Below are 24,384 nucleotides of genomic sequence, written 5' to 3' on the forward strand. Positions count from 1 at the left end.
TTTTTAGATTACAGCGGCTGGGCTCACATAAGATGCTAAGCCAAAACCAAACAAATCACCTAGCCTCACTAAGACCACCACTAAAGTACTGCATCCAGTTTTGGTCACTACACTAAGAAAATGATGTTGAGACTCTTAAAAAAAGTGCAGTAAAGAGCAATCAGGATGATTAGGGGACTGGAGACTAAAACATATGAAGAACGATTATAGGAAATGGCCATGACTAGTCTAGTGAAGAGAAGGACTAGGGGAGACATGATAGCAGTCTTCCAATATTTGAGGGGCTGCCACAGAGAGGAAGGGGTCAAGCTATTTTCCAAAGCACCCAAAGGCCAGACAAGGAATAATGGATGGAAACTGATCAAGGAGAGATTCAACCTAGAAATAAGGGGACATTTTTCTGACAGAACAATCAACCAATGGAACAGCAGTTGCCTTCAGAAGTTGTGGGAGCTTCATCACTGGAAGCTTTCAAGAAGAGATTGAACTGCCATTTGTCAGAAATGATGTAGGATCTCCTGCTTGGATGGAGGGTTGGACCTACAAGATCCCTTCCAACTTTATTAATCTGAAAAACCTAGGACTTGATCATGGACAGGCCAATCATTGCTGTGGATTCTGGTAGAAGCCACCACGATGTCATCATGCAAAAGATGCTACTTGCATAATTAATGCAATTCGCATGATGACATCATGGCATGTATCATGTCACTTGTCTCTTAGGAGGCCCACACTACAATTATCTGCATCAAGTTCAGCTCCTCGCCCCAAAAGTGTAAGAGTAGGTGAGGAGAGTATTGAGCAAATACACAGGATTACTTACTATATTTGAGCCAAATAATGTATATAAGGTGCAACTTACTCTTCATGTATTGCTGCTATGTATCATATGCTGTATTCTTTCTGTCAGTTTGTAGTTTTCTGGTTTCAAAGTCTGTCTCTGGCTGAGTTACAAATAAAAAGACAGTATATGTTTTTTAAAAAAGTAACCCAACCAACCAGAAGTACAGAATACCAACAATAAACCAACCATAATGCATGAGCGCTCCATAATTGCCCTGTCTCCAAGGTGTGGGAGAACAAGCAGCTCTTTTAAACAATTTTCTAAATGCCATGAGAGAGAGAGAGAGAGAAACCAGTTCGGTGTAGTGGTTAAGGTGGAAAGGGTGGAAAGCAGGAGATCATCAGTTCTAAACTTGCATTAGGCACAAAGCTAGCTGGATGATGTTGGGCCAGTCCCTCTCAACCCTAGGAAGAAGGCAATGGCAAACTCCCTTCCAAAATTTGGAATCTCCAGCAGTCAACACTGACTTGAGAGCAATATTATATCTGAAATTTACCAAACAGAGGTTCAAAGAATCTAGGATTATTGAAATATATGGGCATTCACACATAGTAGCTTTAAAGATGCTCCTCTTCTCCTGCAGAAATGTTAACAAAATCTTCCTTAGTCCTTTCTGTCTGTTGAGATGATGCAAGACCCCAAACGGGTATTTTTTCTTCTTCTTTTGAGATCTTTAATCTTCAGGAGGCTCTTCCCAGGCAGAGTTACCAAGCCCAAATTCAGTGTGTTCTGTGCAGAAAGGGGTGGCCTTTTGTATATGCCAAGCTTTTGGAGACATCATATGTAGGAATATATTGCCTCTATTTTCAGAAACGTGATTATTATGTAGGCAAAATTAGCACCAGCAATGCAAAAAGAGCATTGTAAGCCACCCAGAGTCACCTTGTGGTGAGTTGGGTTGCAAATAAATGTAATAAATAAATGAAGTATTAATTGTTTGATCGTGCAGATTAATAGCTTAGCAGTAGAGGGTTTATCAACAATTAATGTGCCGTGTGCGGAAAGAAATATGTATAGAAGCAGGCCTAGGAATTGAGAATAATTAATGGAATGGCGTATCTTGACTAAAGTTTTCATTGAAGGAATAGGAGTTTAGGTCCTAAAACAGACGATGTTTCTCAACTTTGGCAATTTGAAGATGTGTGTGGCCTCCAGCTCCCAGAATTCCCCAGCCAGCTGTGCTCAGGAGGCACCTATTCCTTCAGCTGTGCTGGCTGGGGAATTCTGGGAGTTGAAGTCCACATGTTTTCAAGCTGCCAAGACTGAAAAACATTGCCTTAAACTGTTTTCTTGCAGATTTCTAGAACTCTGCTGTCTTTGGGAGTCCCTGCAACCCCTGCTATTTTTATTCTGCATTATATTGATTTCTTAAAATATATGTAAGTTTTGAAGTTGCCGTGGGACATTTTCAATGAAGACACACAGAAATACATCTGTTAAGAAAACAAGCAGCATTTCCTCTGGGGTGGTAGATGTCATATTTTATGCAATTAACGGAGCACTGAAGAAAGGTTTGGAAAATGCAAGGACCGCTCAGTTAAATGCCTCTTCTTGCTGCCTTTTTCCTCTTGTAAGAATATAAGTTTGACTTTGTAGGGGCAGCTAAAGTAACGATGACGGATTTCCCATCCTTTTCATTTTGGAAGGCTTCTTTAAACTAAGCTTTGCTTACCAAAAGAGTGTAGCCCAAAATTAAGTTTTCATGTTATCATTTGAGTCATTTTATATACCCTGTGCCTTAAACCTGGCAAGGGATGCTCTTATGGGGAAAACTTCAGCTTATGGGGAAATACCAGGAGCAAGTAGATCTCCAACTCAGTGAGATCCCTTCATTGTTCTCCTTTATTGGTACCTCATTGTTGCCATTTGCATCCAGCTTTTTGTGTTTTGAGTTGATTAAAAGTGTACCCTGCACAACACATGTAAAGTCACAACTGGCAATTGCATTGAGACTTTTTATTATTGTCTGCTTTCTGAATGTTCATATGGAGCATTGCTACTTGTATTGCAGTGGCATTATTTCTATTATTTGTTTATTTATTTGTTTATTTGTTTATTTATTGAATATGTATTGCCGCTTATTCACCCATGGCGACTCAAATGGTTTGGTGAACTAGTTTTCAACCATCGGTTGAAGTAAGAACACTCGTTTTGGCATCTGTTTTATGTCAGGGTTTTTTAACCTTGGCCACTTGAAGATATATGGACTTCAATTCCCAGAATTCCCTAACCAGCATGCTGGCTGAGGAATTCTGGGAGTTGAAGTCCACACATCTTCCAAGTGGCCAGGATTGAGAAACACTGACTTAAGTGGTGAAAATCTACCTGAGGCAACATTTTCTAATCTAGAAATGCAGTGAGAGGTAAGCTACTTTTCCTGATGATCTGGTTTGGCAAGAACCTGTAATTTAATTAATGCATTTTGGGAGCAAGGGAAAAGACGTCCCATTTCCAAAGTATGGAACTGATATGTCCCGCTTCTTTTTGCCACAATCGCATCAGAAAAAGCCTGAGACATCATTTCTGACAACTTCAGTTCATAACAGTGTGTGCCTTTGAAGAAAACTGCTTAATTTGAAAAGGTGCTTTTAAACCTCCTGAGGTTTTGGCTACCGTAGCTAAAACATGTTTGGTCACCCTAAATATGCACAAATCTACCTATTTTTGAAATAGTTAACTTCTCCTAACAGCATACAAAATTAAGAGATTTATACTGCTTTTAAGTTTTTAGCATCTAACATTGAGATGCTAGGCCAGAGAGATGTACATGAAAAGAATTTAAATCTCCAAAAGTGACATTAAGAAGTTTCTGCAAAATGATAAATGTTTAGTGTATCCCATAACTATAGCTAGGAAATGAACATGTATACCGTATGTAATGCTATATACGTGTGCATTATTTTTCATTAAATGAATATAAGTAGTCCTTATGACCACAATTGTAGCAATATGTTGCTAAGCAAGAAAACTGTTGAGTTTTGCCCCACTTTAAGAACTTTCTTGCCACAGTTGTTGTTAAGTTAGTAACACAGTTGTTAAGTGAATCTAGCTTCTCCGTTGACTTTTGCTTGTCAGAAGTTCACAAAAGGTGATCACATAACTCTGGGACACGGCAACATCATCAGTATGAATTGTCTGAATTTTGTTCACATGACCATGGGGATGCCTACACTGAAAAACTGTCATAAGGAGCCTCTGTGGCGCAGTAGTTAGAATGCAGTACTGTAGGCTACTTCTGCTGACTGCCGGCTGCCTACAATTTGGCAGTTCGAATCTCACCAGGCTCCAGGTTGGCTCAGCCTTCCATCCTTCCAAGATGGGTAAAATGAGGACCCAAATTGTTGGGGGCAATAGGCTGACTCTCTAAACTGCTTAGAGAGGCCGGTAAAGCAGTGTAAAGCGGTATATACGTCTAAGTGCTATTGCTATAAGTCTTTTTTAAAAAAAATGCAGACTTCAAAATCACTGAATGGTTGTAAGTCAAGAGACTATCTGTATCTCCCCAAAATTCATGATACTCTGCAAGCAATCCAAGGAGATGGCACTAGAATCACCAAAATACTGCCTCATATGGCATGTGAGGTTGGCCAACATTAATTGGAGACACTTGTATTTTCTCTGCATTTCAGTTTGGCTCAGATATTAGGCTATCTCTAGAGAACTTGCATGTGTAAACGTTTCAAGCCCCATGCATGTCAGTACAAAGGTTTCTGTTGTCGCAGCACGCCAGTGTTTTGTTGCTGTTTGATACACAAACAAGGATAGGCATGAGAGTGACACTGATGCAAAACGGATAGAAAAACGGCAGCGAAAGCGACGGAGGGCTAAAGCAACTTCCATACAATGGAAGGACAGTTTTGGGTGAATTTATCACCTTGAGGGGGAATCATAAGGCTTAAAGAGAACCAGTGTGGTGTTATGGTTAAGAACTGAGCTAGAAAAATGGGAGACCATGAATTCTAGCCACACCTTAGGCATATAGCCAGCTCCCTCTCCCAACCCTAGGTAGAAGGCAATGGCAAACTATGTCTGAAATCTTGCCAAGAAAACCGCAGGGATTTGTCTAGGCAGTTTCCAAGTGTCAACACTGACTTGAAGGTGTACACACTTAAAACAGCCCTAGAATAAATTGCACCAGAGCGACAACTGGTGTGGTGTCCATTCTGTACAAATATCAAGGTAAGCCTAAAACGTCTTAGCACAAGGAACTTCTATTTGAAATCAAGTGTATTTATTAGATCTTAATCACTGGAGTTGTCAACTCAGTGCCACAGTCTGTAATGTGAAATATGTAAGATCGAATCATCCAAGTGTCGGTTTTCCATCCTAGCCAGTGAAGCCAAGGTGAGCGAAGTCTTGATTTAGACTTGTCTGCAACTGTGTGTAGGTATGGACACAGAGAAGTTAATGATTGCAGACTGACTGACAAGCACACCTCTCAAATTTCAACTATACGTTGTATGGAAATGCAGGTCCTGCATGCTGATTGGTTGACCCAACTTCCTGTTTGTTGTTTAAGCGCCCCCTAGCCAGAATTAGTCTGTAGAGATGCTCAGTCTTCCAGGTCGTGGTGGTCCTAAAGGTGCTTTTTCAGGAGGCAACTGGACTTTCTTGTTTTTTCTTTTGAAGACGTTTCGCTTCTCATCCAAGAAGCTTCTTCAGCTCTGACAGAATAGTGGGGAATGGAAGGATTTATAGTCCTTGCAGACAGCTGGTCATTTGCATCCTTTTAGGGATGCGGTGGCTCAAGGGGACACGGTGGCTCAGTGGTTAAGACGCTGAGCTTGTTGATCAGAAAGCTCGGCAGTTTGGCGGTTCGAATCCCTAGCACTGCGTAACAGAGTGAACTCCTGCTACTTGTCCCAGCTTCTGCCAACCTAGCAGTTCGAAAGCATGTAAAAATGCAAGTAGAAAAATAGGGACCACTTTGGTGGGAAAGTAACCGCGTTCCGTGCACCTTCGGCGTTTAGCCATGCCGGCCACATGACCATGGAGACTTCTTCGGACTGTGCTGACTCTTCAGCTTTGTAACGGAAATGAGCACTGCCCCCTAGAGCCGGAAACGACTAGCAGGTATGCGCGAGGGGAACCTTTACCTAGAGCAGGGGTGTCAAACTCGCGTCATCAAGTCATCGTCACGTGAGGTATAGCAACTTTTTCCCCCTGGGGTGGGGGTGGCGTGGCCAGCATGTGATGCATCTGGCCTGCAGGTTGCAAGTTTGACACCCGTGTTTTAGAGGGTCGTTGAAGGACGTGAAGGTTTATCTGTGTCCTCAGGGTCATCTGAATGGTGCTTCTGGTTCCTACAGTCTGCAATTTCCCCCCTGTCTGGAAATCCGTTCCTACTCCCACAGCATTGAAAAGGTGTTCATCCCAAATTGTAGAGATTCTAATTGTAGAGATTCTCGGTCATCCAGATCATGGTTGTCCCAAAGGTGTGCAGTAATAATAATAATGCAGAAGTTTAAATCAAGCTTTTGTGTATCAACCGTAAAGACAACAGGTAGTCTTCAACTTACAACAGTTCATTTAGCGGTGGTTCAACATTACAACATCACTGAAAAAAGTGACTTATGAGCATTTTTCACACTTATGACCATTGTAGCATTCCCCATGGTCACATGATTTACATTCAGCTGCTTGATAACTGACTCACATTTATGACGGCTGTAGTGTCCCAGGAGTCATGTGATCGCCTTTTGCGACCTTCTGATGGGGGAAAGGCCATGGGGAAACCGGATTCACTTAATACCCGTGTTACTGATTTAAGAACTGCGCTGATGAACTTAACAAATGCTGCAAGAAAAGTCGTAAAATCGGGCAAAACCCACTTAACGACTGTTTCACTCAACAACATAGATTTTGGGCTCAATTCTGGTTTGTAAGTTGAGGACTATCCATGTACAGACTGCACAGCATTTATAACAGTCTAGCTCTGGTAAGAAACTTCTGTTTTTCTATTATGACAATGGCTTTTAAACTATCGGGTCAAATTATACCTTATCCCAGTCTTGAATAATGTCATTAACTCCACTCCAAAAACACAACAACTATCAAAAGACTCGTTTTATACAAGCATCTTGGCAGCCCCACATAGGATCCTTGACTCACAAAAAGAAAATCACAGCACAAATTCCCACAGTACATTTTCCCCAGCATATGCCAAATAACCCTCAGTTTAAGGCCATTGCACTAGAAATTACTAGTACTTATTGTACTAATATTAATAGTAATTAATAGTACTATGGAAGGAACAGATCAGACATCCAGCCCTTGCTAATCAATGGGGACTGAGTGGAACAAGTGGCCAGTTTTAAGTTTCTGGATGTTACCATAAAAGAGGACCTGACCTGGGGGGCTCACATTGCAGCACTGGTCAAAAGGGCCCAGCAGAGATTATACGACCTGAGACTTCTCAGGAAACAACAACTGAATGAAAAACTGCTGGTGACCTTCTACCGCTGCACCATAGAGAGTACTTTAACTTACTGCACCTGTGTATGTTTTGCCAATTGCACAGGGGCAGATAGGACAGCACTCCAGAGGGTTAACGTCATTGCCCAAAGGATTATTGGTGGCTCTCTCCTCTCTTTGGAAGAGCTTTATAGATCCGGCTGCCTTAAGAAAGTTCAAAACATTCTCAAAGATCCATCTCATCCTGGGAACCCCTTTTTTTTGAACTATTACCACCTGGCAGACGATACAGGATAATAAAAACAAGGACAAATAGGCTGATAAACAGCTTGTGATGACCCGGAGTGTAACACAAACTTAACAAAATCAGCCCAAAATAAAACACGCTTTGCTTCTGGCAACGCTGTGTTGTAACCATCTCTCTTATATACTATTCTCCCCAGTTGCAACTAATGAGGGGGGTCATGGCCGCTTCCTCTCTCATAAGCCAAGTTGTTTCCTTGTTCGTTCCTCCCTGCGTGTCCTAGGATGAAGAGGGGATGGGCCTGGTTCTTCCTCTGACTGCCCAGCCGGCCTCTGCCCTTCCCCAGCCTCCTCCACAATCTCCTGACTGTTCCTCCTCTCCCTCAGAGTCTGACTCTACCAAGGGCATGACACAGCTTCTATCCCAGGGCAGTAACTCTGTTGAGTTCTACTGTATAGTGCAATATTAATGCAATATCAGGGGTTTTCAGTTCAATGTATATGGAATGTGAAGGATGTGTGTTTGTGTTTATTTTCATAGTCATAATGTACACTGAAGATGGTATTTAATTTCATTGTATGAGGTGCAATGACAATAAACTAAAACTACTTGACCTATAACTGCGACCAGAATTTCTGTTGCTAAGCAAGTCGATTGTTAAATGAATCACACCCGATGTTGTGACCGTTTTTGTTCGCTTCTAAAGCAAATCAATGCAGTTATTAAATGAATCACATGGTCATTAAGCCAACCCCACTTCCTGCATTGATCTTGCTTGCCAGAAGCTTTTGTGGGGTTACAAATGGGGATTATGCGAGCCTGGGATACTGCAACCATTTCAAATACGGGCTGGTTTCCAAGTGCCTGAATTCTGATCATACAACCATAGGGATGCTGCAAGGTTTGCGAGTGTGAGGATCTTTTCAGAATAATAAATTTCATTAAAAGATACAAGCTTTCATGAACTGCAGCTCTAGATAAAATTAGCTTCCATTTGATTAGTGTGAAAAGAGTTTCTTAGTCCTGGAACAAATATTTCTAACATAACATCGCCCCCTTGTGTTTAGGAGTAGAGATAGCATAAGCTTGCTAATTTCAAAAAAACCAAACCAAACCGAAAGCGTTTAGGGACCCAGTTATAATTAATTAAAAGCTCACAGATTAAATATTTGAAATACCTTTTGTTACAATGCAAAGGACCAGTTGCAAATGTCAAACACGTTTTACTGATTTAAAAAACAACAACACATCAATAGCAAAAGAGAACATCCCCAAATAGCTTCAGCTACCTTGTTGGAATTTGATGGTTGAATCATGTAATTTGGTTGGATAAACATGGATGTGCACATGGGACAGCTTTAAAAACATATACAGCAACATGTTCCGTGAAGTAATGAATTCTGGGCTGCAATATGTGTGGCTGCTCAGTTTTGCAAATTCCGGGGTATGCCCATCCAGTTCTTTGGGCAATAATAATGCATACAAAAAAAAAAAAAGGTTTATCACTGACGTCTATCTGGAATGTTTTTCCGATGTTTTAGGTCAATTTAAGGGAGACATGCTGTATCGCCATCATGAGAGACACTGTGTTTCTGATTCACAATGTTGAGGACTGCTGGGATGCTACCGAAGGCGTAGAAATAATTCTTGCTTGGAGAAGGAATGTTAAGACAACTATTATGAATTAGAAATTGGAATAAAACCTTGCTGGCTCAGGCCAAAGGTCTCCTGAGCAGATCCTACTTCTCAAGGGAGTCAACGGAGCTCCCTGAGAAGCCCTCAAAAAGCAGGCATGCTTGCACTGATCTTACAAGTAACAGGCAACCATCATGATAAAATGGCTGCCAATCACCTGATGTTCAACATTTATATTCTACTTTTATTAATAAAGGAGAATATTTGTAGCTTTAGGGTTGAAATGAGGAGTCCCTGGTGCTCTGTGAGCTTGGTTGTTTTCTGGCAGATGTTTCATTACTCAAACTAGATAACATCATCAGGGCTATGCAGACGTTTCCTTATCTCAACTAGGTAACACTATCAGTGTTGATTGTTACATAGTTTGAGTAATGAAAGGTCTGCAAAAAAACCCACCAAGCTCCGAGACCACCAAGGTGGCGTACATACCTCCTTCCGACTTCTATTTTCCCCACGCTAACCCTGTTGTTGCACTGTGAGAGTGACTGGGCCCAAAGTCATCTAGCTGGCTTTCATATTTAAGATGGGACTAGAATTCAGAGTCTCCTGGCTTTCTAGCCTGGTATCTTAACCACTAGGCCAGGAGTCTCCAACCTTGGCAACTTTAAGCCTGGAGGACTTCAACTCCCAGAAGCCAGCTGGGGAATTCTGGGAGTTGAAGCCCTCCAGGCTTAAAGTTGCCAAGATTGGAGACCCCTGGCCTAGACCACATATTTTGCTAAAGTAAAAAGCAGGTTGCTTGTCATTCTGCTAAACTAAAAGGCCAGCCAGTAGGGATTTAATTCAATAAACAGTGGTTCAACCTGATACTAGTTGATAATAATAATTTTTTCAATAATGTATTTTGAACTCCTGCTCCACATGGTAAGTTTTCACCATCACTGGATACCTTTGTCTTTCAGGTAAAATACACAATAAAACAGACGATAGCAATTCACTGAATTGAAAATAAGAAACAGGACAAGAGGTGGGGGTTCTTTTTGCCAGTTTTATTGAACCAGTAAAATTCCTGCTGATAACAATGAAAGAGATTTCAGCAAGTATAAATGCTATACAGTTTAAACAAACCCCACTCTTCCGTACCTATAAACAGAATTTTTTTTCTTGAAAATCTCATAAAAAGTGCAGATTTTATGAATTGCTTGTTAACAGGTTAATATGCACACACATATTACTTTATTGAAAAATACATTTTGTTTCAGCTCACTAAACTTTTTTTTCTGGATCTGCTCAAATACAATTCAAGATGAGTAACTAAAAGCTTAAACCAGGAAAGACAGGGGAAAAATGTAAGTCAGACAGATAGATCCAGTAAGATTGGCTTGTCCAATATGCATTTTGGTTAGAAAACTTAAGCTAAAGTCTTGGTTAGATCTTAAATCTGCACATTTTCAAAAGGAATGGGTCTTATGTTGCTATTTTCATTTTGCTGGTGTTGTTAAGGGTAATTTAAAGCCCATAAATATCAGTTATTCCTGAAATATTTATATTTTGGGAGTGTAGGAAAGGGACACCCCAGTCAACTTTTTGTTGCTCTGGAATAACTTCAAACACATCCTGAGGTAACAGAATCAAAGTTATCCAAGACCATATGAACACTTTAAAAATCCATTCCTCCCAATCTCACCCTCTTTACTGGCATTAAGCTATTGGTGGAAAAGCCTATTGGTCAGTTACAAGCAACTGGTGGGCCAGATATGGGTCACTCAGATGATGCTATATTGGAGCATCCTTGTAGCCAATCAAAGATGTCTTTTGATTTTTGTCTACTTCCTTACTTCTGGCTCCAGGGAAAACTGAAAATACCCAAAGCTCCTGCTCTTCCCACATGTCTGATGAATCTTTTCAGAGATAAACCTTTGGACAGCGGGTGAAAAGAGAAATGAACCATAGATTTCCCTCTGGTACATTTTCTGTCCTGTATTGTGGTTTCTCTTAAATGCTAGCAGAAGCTGAGATATCAATTCTCATTTTCCCTACAACATTTATGAGCAAGCATGAAGAGGCATTCCTATGTGAAAGCTCTACCTGGATTCTTATATTGCTAACCAACCATCCCCCACAGGATTAGAGCAGTACAAATGATTTTTGTCTCTCCCACATACGTAAGTTCACATTACCCATACTAAACACATGATCTCAAATTAATAGGAAAGGACAGTTTTAAATGGTTACGGGTTACTGAGTCACTTATAATAATAATAATAATAAAAAAAACCCAGAGACACCAAACCCTAAAAAGCTTAAAACCCACAGACACAACTTCATTCTCTCCCCACGGACCAGAACACACACAAACACAACCCAAATACACATACATAATACAGCTGTGGAAATTCTAAATAATATAAGCTTAATCTACGTACAGCCATAACACAGTACACAACTGAAGGTGGACGTAATCCCACACCTCACTTCTGGCTGCCGCTCTACATTTCACAAATTGTGAAGAAAAAAAAAAAGTTACAGTAACAAAGTCAAAGACCATAAAGGCCTATCACAGCTTCTAGAAATACACTAAATTTAATGGAAGGAGAAGACATGTTTCTCCAAAGAGCCCACTGGAAAAAAGTGATTTCTTTTTCTTTTCTTTTCTTTTTTTTGAATACTCATCAAGTGCAACTAGATGTTTATATATGCAACTTCAATCTCAGAGCCAGTTGGCTGGGCTGCTCAGCATACATTCAGGCACCATTTTGTTTCTGTCCCAGATAACATCAAGAAGGACTATACCAGCCTTCCACTCTCTAGACAGGCTTGGAGGTGTAGTCTCACTACATCGAGAGAGTGGAAGGCTGGGAAAGTCCAGATTGGGAAGACCTGCTTATTTTGGGATATACATTTTTTGATGTATATTTTAACTGGGCCCACATCCATTGGGATTCTAATAAGGCCATTGGGGGATGTGGTGCTGAGGAGCATAAGGACTTTCTGAAGGATCCTCCTTGATCGATTCTTTCCTTTTGTGAGTGAACAATTCAGCAGAATTTACGTACATAGCTGATCACTCAGTGGTTTCCTTGCCTTTGAAGTACACTGCAAAAACCCACCTTCACACTGATGTGAAAGGGTTCGGTGGGGCTGCTGGAGAAGTCACAGCGGGAGAAGTAAAGTGTGCTTCGGTGAAATCTCACTCCCCTTGTATAGTTGACCACTTGCCTCAAGTCTTCATCCAACCACAACTTAATATAAGTCATATTTAGAAGAGAGCACCATTCCAAATGCTACCCATATTCAGGCAGCTTGTTCAGGAATCATGCATGGTGGGCTTGAAAGAAATTGCTATGAAAAAAAATCTTAGGGCTTCCTAACTGAATGATTCAGGAGATCAACCGGTGTCCATCTGTTGTATATATAGAATCACAGGTTGTCAATCAGTCTAAAAGGTAAAGGTAAAGGTTCCCCTCGCACATACATAGTCGTTTCCGGCTCTAGCGGGCGGTCTCATCTCTGTTACAAAGCCGAAGAGCCAGCGCTGTCTGAAGACGTCTCCATGGTCATGTGGTCGGCATGACTAAATGCCGAAGGCTCACACAACGCTGTTACCTTCCCACCAAAAGTGGTCCCTATTTTTCTACTTGCATTTTTACATGCTTTTGAACTGTTAGGTTGGCAGAAGATGGGACAAGTAACAGGAGCTCACTCCATTACACAGTGCTAGGGATTTGAACCGCCGAACTGCCAAACTTTCTGATCGACAAGCTCAGCATCTTAGCCACTGAGCCACCACGTCCCTTATGCCAATCAGTCAACAAACAAATAAAATAATATATTATTCTATTTTTGAAGTTCTGTTTCATAGGAATCTAAGCTTTGGGTGTTCCCTGGTTAAAATTTTGGAGCAACTTGAGCCTCAAATCTTGACCTCTAGCTTTCTCCCTTGAGGGCAAAGGGAGTTTTACCTTGAGGCTGCCAAAGTAGACACGGAAGTGCAAAAGATCAAAGGCAATTTAGATCTAACAACCATCTTTTTTTCTATGCTGGCCTCTCCTGAATCATTTAGTCAGGAAGTCTTAAGTTCTTTTGCAGCAATTTCTCCTCCTTTCAAGTTCACGCACTCTGAGGCAGTGTACACTGCAAGAGGTTGAGTCAACCTTTCTTTTCCTGACCCCCTTCTGGCCATGTTGGACTTCAACTACCATCATCCCCAGCCAGTTTCCCCAAAGAACTGATCACTCTAATTTCAAAACATCCTGAAGCATGCATGTATACAGAAACGGCTTTAAAAAAAACACACACACAACCTCAAAGAGAAGAAATTTAAGTAAGAATTATGTAGCTTCTGTCCAAAAGGAACTATTTCCACATACAGATTTCTCCACCTGATCAGAAAAATCTTTTGACAGTTGTCTCAAAAGGTGCTTTTTCCAAAAGGCAACTGGACTTTTTTTTTTCCCCCTTTGGAAATGTTTCGCTTCTCATCCAAGAAACATCTTCAGCAAAATGTTTTCCAAGAAGAAACCAAGAAAATCTAGTTGCCTTTTTTTGGAAAAAGCGCCTTTGGGACAACCATGATCTGGATGATTGAGAATCTCCAAAGAGACATACAGTCTCTTTAACAGTTGCCATGTCTTCTCTTCAAGAGGGAAATATGCACACCACTGATCTGGCAAGGTGGAAGATCTGTTGTGCAGTCCTGTGCAAAATTCTTGCTGGGACAATCTGATCTTCTAAGTAATTCCTTGCCATAATGTGTGGCCCTTTTAAAGCAAGTTGCACCTTTCATGATCAAAGCACACCTGAACAACAGCTCTTAAGAGAAGCTCATGTGCATAGAAACTTTGCTTTGAATTTTTCACAGATAGCAGAACAAAGAATTCCTGGGATTGTCCTTTTCAGTTCAAAGGATGGATGTAAAAAAATTCCCTGTCCTTGGGAAAAAAAAGATATTGAATCAAAAATCCTATCTATCTAAACCTCTCCTGCACTAATGCTTTTTAAAAAGCAGTCCTACTGGCCTCTTTATATATATGTAGAAAGAAAAAGCACATATATGACATTACATTAAAATGACACTCCCCCCCACTTCTATTCTACAAAAAAAAAAAGGTTGAAAAATCAAACGGAATTGCAAAGCGAATTCGTTCATTTTTTAAAAAACAAATTAAAGGGTTCCAACTGTGGCCATCTGATTTAAAGAAATATTTATTATTTAATCTTATCTGATTACAAAAGGGCCCCAGTCCAGAAGCTCGTAGATCAGTGGTTTTCAACCTTGGCAAATTTAAAATGTGTGGACTTAAACTCCCAGAATTCCCCAGCCGGTAGGAGGAAAGAGTGGGCCTGCCCAATAACAACTTAGAATTGCACTCCAGCCCTTTCTAAGCTGAATCTAATCTAATTGTGGAATAGAAATACGTAAGAGGTCTGGAAATCTACATGGCTACATTTGGGCCCCTGAATTGTTCAGTTTGAAACTTGGGATCTCCTCTGATATTTCAGCTATTTGAAGAGCATTCCCATGAAGCCCATTATTTAATGCAAGTATGGCATTAGAACATCTTATTTCAATTGCAGAATCTGTGTTCTTATAATGCTGAGATTAGCTACATGCAAATTCAAATTATAATTCTCTCCACTTATTGAAATACTATCTCTTGGCCAACTCTTGGTTAATTGTGAACTGATCTCTTCCATCCTGCAAATAAACTCAGTGCAGCTTATGAAAATTGAGGTGTGGGAGAAAAATTATGCAGTAATTCAATTTAGATTTTGCCCAGAGAATATAGCAGAACAAATGAACAAATGTGTAAGGGCTTTATTATGTCCTATCTAGAGCCAAAGCTCCAACTTCTGCCTTCCCTATACCTAGAGAAGTTTACTGGACTGTCTAACTCTACAACAATGGAAGAAAACATCAATCTTCAGATGTTAGTTCTAGCTCCAGCTACATAGACAGTTATGCACAATGCCTGGAACTGTAGTCTGGCAACATCTGGAAGGCCACAGGTTCTCTAACCCTACTTTCTAGAGCAGGGGTCCCCAAACTTGGCAACTATAAGGTTTGTGGACTTCAACTCCCAGTTTTGAATTCTGGGAGTTGAACTCCACAAGTCTTAAAGTTGCCAAGTTTGAAGATCTCTGCTCTAGAGTGATGTTATCTGCTGCTGTTACTTGTTCGCCCCTTGGCTGATAACAGAACAGATTTTGGTCCATGGGCTGCCAGAATTAAAATCTAATTGTGTTAGATTTTAATGCTTAAAAGTTGATTCTTTCTCACATGCTTCCCTCCTCCCCTCCCCCCTTTTCATACTTCTAGTTTGGCACATTTGTGAGTTTAAGCAATACATCAAATTAAAAAACGAAGTAAAAATGGATGTCTATTCTGAACATTCACAATGTAAAAACAATGTCACAACTACAACTTATTAAAGTAGATAAATCTAACCGCTCTACTTGATCACACCAGATCATGCTAGTCTGAACTTGGAAATGCTTTGTAACTTGCCATTTTATTTCTAGGGAAAATCCCCAATTCTCAAAAGCCTTAAATGCCAAAAGATGATCAGATGCCAAGTGAAATTTTGCTTCTGCTGATGAATTTAAAACTGAGATATTTCACTAAGAAAGGGGGAAAAAAAACAACAACTAAACAAGGTCTTAGATATATAAAATCTATTTGCCTCTTGGTGAGATTTTGTTACATCAAAAGGAAATTTTTAGCAGAAAAGACATTACTGCTTCTGAATTTGGAACACCAGATTCTATTTAAAAGGTTAAAAGGAAAACCCCGCCATCTCCTTCTGAAAGAAAAATTAAAGCTCTTAAAATCTAAAACACGAACCAGATCACATATAGTAACCACCCCTGTTAAGACAGACCAAATGATCTGCATAACGGCAGGACAGTAGGCCCCCCCTTGAAGGGATCTCAGGAGGAAGGGCAAGGTTGAATGGGAGGATGAACTTCCACCACTTGCCTCCTGACATCCCTTCTTATCTAGTGGACAGAAGAGGACAGAATATGATTGAGGCTGCAGATCAAAGAGAGAGAGATAGAAGGAAAGACATCAGTCCTTGCTTCTACTTCCCTTTTCTCTCCAGCATTTGGTCTGCTGCTGTAATGTTGGGAGACCAGTCTTCACCAGTTTTTCCTCCACTTTCATCATGACTCTCGTTCAAAGCCAGAGAACCACTCAAAGCTATACAGGCTACTGACCTTCCTAAGGGTGCTCAAAACTCTTCCCCTGGTTCAGTGTGACTCTGGACACAGCACGCGCTACAGCAAAACAACTGGCACAACTCTCCCTTTGCCTAGAAAATTCCTGTGCTATCTCCACCTACAAGGAAGGAGGACTGGAAGTTTGTCAAGCAGCAGCTAACTTAGCTTAGCTTGGTGTCTGGTTGGTGCCTGCACCAAGTCCCCATTCTTGTCCCAGTTTAATTTAACGGCTGTCTCCATTCAACTGAATGTCTACCCAGGGAGGCAGAACTGCAGAAAATATAACAGCAGGAGGGAGATAATGTTTTGGGTGGGTGGGTGGGGAATACTAGAATTTTTTTTTTAAGTTGGTTTTTATAATTTCTAGATTTCTTGAAGAGAAGTCATAACTGTGCAACGATGCAGCTGATAGAAATCCGTAGTGTACAGTAAATGTATCCCCCAGAGAATGCGGATATCAAAAATAGCTTATGGTTCAACATACAGAAGAAAACTCTGCACAGGAAAGTGAACACAATCATTTCAACATCTGAAAGTGGAGGGGGAAAGGGGTGGGAGAACAACACCCTATCATAAAGGATGGTCAGTAAAGTTTTGAAAAGTTCGACAAAATAACCTTGGTCTGGTCTATTTTTTAAAAAAAACACGGAAAGTACTATTATAAAACAAGCCATTATGAAAATCTTTTGCTTTTCTTTTCTTTTTTTTGAACGATTCTATTTTGTTTTCTACAGCTCATTTAGAAAACCCATTTCGTTCATTTCCAAAGCGCAGAAAAACAAATTGGAGTCAGTCTTAAGCCAGGAAAGGGGGGGGGGGGGAGGGAAGAATCTACATCAAAACAAGCCGAACCGAAGTTAGTCACAACGGACAATCGTGTTGCCAAAATGTTGGGTCAGTGCTTAAGATTTATTGGTAGATTTTAAGTCCACTCAAAAAGGCAGTGGACAAGTTGTCAACTCTGACATGACAGTCACAGTTGGGCCAAAAAGCAGCTTAGATTTCAATGGGACTTAACTATGACTAATATTCCCTGGAATAAGCCCATCACTGAAAAGTCACTGCTTCTGTGGGTCCGTATTCAGGCACTTTACTGAAACGCAACGTAACACACTTAAAGCTATTAAAAACACGGATAATTTGTGCTCTAAAACTGCAAAGAATGTGTGCTGGAGCACCACAGAGACGGGATCTTTAAAAAAAAATTTTTTTTTTTTTTTTTGGCAATTCACATCTTTCCCTCAAAAAAGGCCAGCCGCCAATGGGTACCACCTCTTTGAAGTGATGGTGGCAAAATCGCTTCTTGGGAAACTCAATCTGGCGTCTCCATTGGAAGGAACCTCCGAGGCTCCACAGAAATGAATGGGGATCTGTGATCCGCCCCAGTTTTGTTTTAAGAGAGGCTTTGGCAACGTGGGAGTTGATGATTGTTCAAGGCAAGCAAGCCAAGGTTAGGAACAATGTTTGGGAAAGAACAAACCGCTGTTCCCCGGCCGTTCTGAACAGAACTTTTCAACAGGAAGTTTGTTAGGGGGAGAAAAAAAAAAACACCTTGCCTTTCTGCTCAAATATTGCACTTCCTTTGTTCGCTCATGACAACACACAGAAACATGATTCATAGCTTTAAAATATAGATTATATATATATGTGTATATATAAAAACCTGCTCTGACATGATCATGCAGGAGAATATGAGAGGAATCAAATTTCTTAAAAGTTTGAATGAACACCACCGTAATTACTCTTCTATATATATATATATATTAAAAAGAAAGAAAGAAAAGAAAACAGGAATGGAAGAAAGGTGTAACTTCACGAAAGCACTTTCTCTGCTTGTGGAAGGGGTGGGTGGCGTCTCAAGAGAAAGGATCTCAAGCTACTGTATGAGGGAATTTTAACGCAGCCCTACCTGAGATTCTGGTGGAGCAACTGCCCACCAGAACTCACAGTAATGGGCAAGACAGAACAACGATCTTTCACCCAATGGAAGGCAGCGTAACATAAAACTCTTAGGGACGCCACTACAGATCCGTGAAAGAATCTATGCGAAGGGGCACAGGGTTGGGGAAACTGAAGAGGAGAAGGAACAGGGCTGGCCTCAACTCTCTGGTGATAGGGAGTTAACACAAACCCCAAACTTTCCTATTTGGACCAAACCGACTTAACTTGTGTAGGTCATTTTCTCCCTTTTGATCAGGCAGGTGTGTGTTGAACATGCACACGGTGCACTGCTTCCTGATTCACGCACCAGTTAAAAGTTACAAAGTGACTTGGTTAAAAAAAAGAAGAAGAAAAAATCGCCACATGCCAAGTTAAAACTGGGTTGCCAAGAACCTCCACGCACTGGGAGAAGCGACACAATCACAGGGCCAAAGAGGGCAGGCCGTCCCTCAACCTGTACAGTTGAAATGGATAAGGGGGAAGAACCACTGCACTTCAGGAAATTGTCTTCCAATGCTGTGTTGTCAGTAGCACGCTGCGGGGGTTTGCAGCAGTTGCTTTCACATTTTTTTTTTCTTCAGAAAGAAAAAAGAAAAAGGCAAACACAATAGTTGCGTTCATTCCACACGACCTCCAAACTACCGCCGAAGAATTAAACATTTCTTGGAGTTATGCAATAACAAGCTAACTGAGCGATTCAGCTTAAAAACATAGCGTACACCAAGGGAAAGGGACTGTTAATATTCCAGAAAGAGCTAAAAGAAAAGAGGGGAGAAGAGACGGACAAACCCTGTGTACGACGCCGTCTATAGGAGAGATCGGGTGCGATAGGTGGAACCTCAAAACAGACGTTTTTAATTCTGAGTGCAAGGAAAAACCAAACAAAACAAAACACAGAGATAGCAAACCAGCTTAGAGGGGGGTTGCGAGCAATATTTCCAACAGGAAACCGCTTCAGGAGACGCGTTCCACAGTGTTATATGTTTGCGATCGCTAGTAAAGTTAAGCATCAAGAAAGAGAGAGGCGGACAGAGAGAAGAGCGAGGGGTCATTGCACGGTAAACAGCTGCCAGACACACAGCTTCAGCTTTCAACACTACGGAATCCAATAGGCCTGACGCCCGCCCAAGAAGGGGAGCCTTTTACTGCTCGTCTTATTTGGAAGCTTGGCTCCGACGGCCGCGTTGGGCCCGTCAGGTCAAGTGACGGGTGATGGCACGAAAGGCGTAGAGCAGCTCAGCCTGCATGCGAGCCTCCATCAGAAGAAGATTCACGTGGACCTAAGGAAATAGTGAAGCAAATTGGTAAATGTCTATGGGGGTTTCCAGTCTTCCGGGGCACAGTTGTCTCAAAGGAGCTTTTTCCAAAAGCAACTGGACTGGTTGTTGGGGTGTGTGTGTGTGTTTGTTTTTGAGGAAGAAGACGACGTTTCACTTCTCCTCCAAGACGCTTCATCAGTTGTGTTGGTTGTTGAGAGGGATGTAAAGAGGGCTTTCATCCCACCACCATCAGAACTGATGATGCTTCTTGGAGGAGAAGTGAAACGTCTTCTTTTTCTTCCTCAAAAAAACCCCAGTCCAGTTGCCTTTGAAAAAACACCTTTCAGCATCATCTTCTTTTAATGACCCCATAATCCCTTGCCGGGTGGAGCCTAGGCAACTGATTAACTGGCCGGGTGCCCTTCCTGTTGCCAGTGTGGAGCTTTCTTCCGCAGATGTATTCTCACTGTGCCCGGAGAGAGAAACACCTGCCTCTGCCTAGGATCAAACTCACAGCCTCTTGGTTGTGAGGAGAGTGCTCCACTTTTGGCCACCATACCACTCCTTTGAAAAAGCACCTTTGAGACAAACCAATTGGTAATACATGGATATAGAGAGCTGTTCATAGTGTTAAGAACTTTTCTCAAAGAGCTGCTTGATCTTTCAAGAGGCAAGGTTTAAACGGATTGAGATTACTGTAACCTATTCTACCTGGAGCTGCCCTTGAAGACCAGCTGGAAACTTCAGAGGGTCCAAAATGCCCGTTGACTTAGTGCTTGGTCCCAGTACAACCACATCACACCCTTTGTGATTGGTTTATATAATGTCACTTTACACCTTGGGTTGGATACCAATAGGTTTCCAGGTGAAATTCCAGGTGCTGGTTGTGACCTATAATAAGGTGCGGGTTGTGACTTATTAAGGCCTCACGTGGCTCAGAACTTGAATGTCTTAGAGATAGCCTTTCCCCAACAGTTTCCACCTGTCTTCCCTATAAAATGAAGGAGCACCACCTGAGTGTCCCCAGATACCAGGAGGTGCAGTGTGAGAAAATCTGTTGATAAGCATTGTCTGTAGCAGCCCCCTACTCTGGAATCCTGAAGTGGATGTGCTCCTCGCCCCATGGCCTTCCAAGAACCGATGAAAACATGGAACTTCTAGGAGGCCTTTGGGGGACAACCGTGACACCACATCTTAGTTTTATAATGTTTCATTTTAGCCCTAATTATTTTTTATTGCTCTCATGTTTTTAATGTTTCATTTCTGTACGGTGCCTAGAACATAGATGGTTTCAGGATCATGATACCACGTCTTAGTTTTATAATTTTTCATTTTAGCCATAATTATTTTTATTGCTCTCATGTTTTTAATGTTTCATTTCTATAGGCTGCTTAGAATCTAGACTGTTTCAGGCACTTGGATAAATTTTACAAATAGATGGACTAGTTCACAAGTGCCAGCTCAGTACTCATCACTTGAAACATCACCTGGACTGTTAAATGGGAGAGGAAACTGTCACAGATGTTCCAGAATCCTTGTCATCGGCCACTGGTTTAAAACAAAATTTCCACCCAATCTCCTTCCTTTTAAACATAGACCATTCTACCTTCCAGTTTCGAAGAGGAAAGGGGTGACCATCACTCTTGAGTCATTGTTGAAGAATATTAAATGCAACGGGAGGGTACGTTTAGTGCTACCCATTTCCAAGGGTGGATACAAAAAGGATGTGTGTTAATGTGCCTGAGGGACTCACCTTTTCTGAGTGCTTGAACTGGCGCCAGTAGCTGTCGTACATGCGCTTGGTAGTTCTCTCTGGGTAGCAGGTCACTGTCTTAATGTAAATCTTCAGGTTCCGTTCAAGTAGTTGATTAACTTCGCCATAATCATAGTCATCATATCTAAATGAGATTAAGATTTTCTGAGCATGTGATATTTTTAAAAAGCAATACTTTCCCCCTTTTTTGGGAGGTGGGGGAGGGGTTTGAAAAAACCCTTCAAACTGCGCATCAGGATAAAAAAATGCCTGATTGTCAATCTTGCTGTTCCAATATGATGCAGTTCAATTAACTTTGTCAAACTTTGAACCCGAAATGCCTTTGAAAAGAGCCAATTTTTATTAAAAAATCTTAGGACCAAATTCACCCAGTGTATTTTGCTAAGATGGAGAGAACATCATTAGGAATTGAAGTTACAATTTCAGCTGTGAATTGAAACCTCTTAGAATATTTTTTTTTCTTGGAAATAAACCATTTTAAAGAATTTTATGGAATCTGATTCACAAGAATCCAGAGTTATTTAGTTAGCAAAATTTCAACCCACAGTTCAGTCATAATTGTCCACCTGAAAAGTTCCGTAAAGAATAATGCAGAAGTGTGTTTGAAGAGATATTACAAACATATGATTGTATTTGTGTGTATATGACTGTATGTGTGTGTATATGAGTGTCCCTGAACAAATTGTGCGCCATAATTCATGCAGGTCAGAGTCACAAAAATTTAGTAGGCAAGAAGAGAAAAGTGGCTGCCCTTCTTCCATCCAAAATACATGTGAAGAGTGCTCAGCCTCCATCAAGGAAATCCATGGGAGGTGTCAAAAAAAGTCAGGGTGGCCATCACTTGAAGCCTTGCCACTTTTTGATGTGACTTAAATAAAAAATTTAAAAGATGGATGGACCCAGACAAATTTAGGGGATTCATGAGAAATTTAGTCCCAATAAAGAGGTTTAAACTTCATTATTCGGATATTGACTGCAGCTGTAACAGCACAGAAAAGATAAGCAAATTTCTATGCTTACACGGGGCAAAAGTATAGCTCGGGTATGATGAACTGCACACTACTACAGAAAATGGGACAAGGAAGGCTGCTTGTATCATTGCTATGGAAATGTCACTCATTGTGCGCAAAGCTAACTTTGTTGGGAGGGGAGGATTTTCCACTTGCTTAGAAACACGCAAGTGGCCAAATGGCGATTAGCTAATGTGGTTGCGCCATTTCAAATGTCTGGTGTCACACTGACAACATATACCCAATAAAGGAGAATACTGGTAGCTCAGGATTGAAATCGGGGTCCTTGGTGTTCTCAGAGTTTGGTGTCTTTCTTGCCAACGTTTCATTCATTACCCAAACTAGGTAACGTTAACTGTGTGGATGTTGGAACTCGGAGAACACCAAGGACCCAGGGGTGGGATTCTACAGGTTCACACCTATTCTCTAGAACCATTGTTAACATTCTAAGCAGTTCGGAGAACTGGTTGTTAGAAGAAATTACTGGCCTAATCCTGTAAGGAAGGCAGGAAGGAAACATTCTGGTGTTGCTTACAGAAACTGCCTCTCCGTTAACCCTTATTGCATTCTTGGCAGGACTAGACTTCCTGTCTCAGGAACTTCTCTGGAGTTTTTTCCCCCTCCTTTGCTGGTACTTTGCTTGTGTGGAGTGACCATTCAAAGTTACAATGGCACTGAAAAAAGTGACTTATGACCATTTTTCACACTTACAACTGTTGCAGCATCCCCACAGTCATGAGAGGCCAGGCGAGGAGATGCGTGCCTCGATGTGAGTGATGTTAAGTTGGCCACACCCAGCCAGTCATATGACCACTAAGCCATGCCTACCACCTAAGCCACGCCCAAAGAACCGGTTCTTAAAAAATTTGAATCCCACCCCTGGCAAGGACCCCTCACTGACGACATGTGAATGGGTCTGAACCTCGCCATCCTGATGGCAGAGGAGGAAAGAGGACACTGGAGGTTTCTCAGACTATTTCTCCAACATGGCCCAAAGGAAGGCTTGGAATTGGAATCTGGTGTTTATCATGGTGTGAAAATTTTACGCTGCTCTTCCATTCTGTGGTCCAGATGAGTAACATTCCTTTGAAGCTGCATTAAGTTGGTTACCTAACAGAAATAATGAAGTGAGGTTTCTTCCAATTACCCCCCCCCCAAGGGGTGAGCTGCAGGGATTTGGAGGAGCTGCTAGCTAAGGTTCTTTGCAGTTCAGAGAACCCCCAAATCCCACTCCTGGCTGGCCCCACCCCACCCCTCCCAGGAGTCCCCATGTGGCTTGTTTTGGATGCAGGTAAGTGCAGGGCGTGCGTGGAGGCTCAGGGAGGGTGAAAAACGGGCCTCTTGGAAGTTCGGGAAGGCTGGAAATAGGCCCGTTTCTGGCTTCCAGAGAGCCTCTGGAGCCCGGGGAGGCTGTTTTCACCCTCCCAGAAGCTAGAGGAAAGTCTCCGGAACTGTGGGGCAGGAGGCCAACTAGGCCACGCCCACCATGGCCATGCCCAACCAGCAACCGGGCAGAGAACCCAGAGCTAAAAAATTTTTGAAGGCCCCCTGCCGCCCCAAATAGCAGCTTTTGTGGACATTTTTATCAGGACAACAGCAGGGAAGGGAAAATAGGGTTTAAGTATTAAAAGAATACAGGAAGTCCTCGACTTGTAACAATTCCTTTTGTGACCGTTCAAAGTTACAACGACACTGATAAAAGTGACTTATGACCCTTTTTTCAGACTGACAACCATTGCAATTTGATCACGGTTACATGATTAAAATTCAGGCGCTTGGTAACTGGCTCATGCTTTATGACGGTTGCAGTGTCCTGGAGTCATGGGATCCCTGTGTGCCACCTTCTGACAGGCAAGCCAGATTTATTTAACAACTGTGTTACCTACTTAACAACTGCAGTGATTCACTTAACAACTGTGGCAAGAAAGGTCCTCAAAATCAAATGGAGGAAAACTCACTTAACAGCTGTCTCCCTGAGCAACAAAAACTTTGGGCTCAATTGTGGTCATAAGTCGAGAACTGCCTGAATTAAGTAACAAGGC

General features: G+C 41.6%; 1 protein-coding gene across 1 annotated transcript in view; it reads right to left on the bottom strand.

Moving 5' to 3' along the window:
• Nucleotides 1-17,557: 17,557 nt before the first annotated feature.
• Nucleotides 17,558-24,384, bottom strand: part of SESN3 (sestrin 3) — a 73,362-nt gene continuing 66,535 nt past the window's right edge. The window contains exons 9-10 of the mRNA XM_026675596.2: nucleotides 21,312-21,456; nucleotides 17,558-19,579 (exon numbers count right to left, since the gene is read on the bottom strand). Of these exons, the coding sequence (XP_026531381.1) occupies nucleotides 19,493-19,579; nucleotides 21,312-21,456 (232 nt within the window). The 3' untranslated portion in view covers nucleotides 17,558-19,492. The remainder of the gene's footprint in view (nucleotides 19,580-21,311; nucleotides 21,457-24,384) is intronic.

Source organism: Notechis scutatus, chromosome 5 (genome assembly GCF_049901735.1).
Source record: "Notechis scutatus isolate UNSWTSFEM ecotype Mainland chromosome 5, rNotScu1.2, whole genome shotgun sequence".
Taxonomy (NCBI): domain Eukaryota; kingdom Metazoa; phylum Chordata; class Lepidosauria; order Squamata; family Elapidae; genus Notechis; species Notechis scutatus.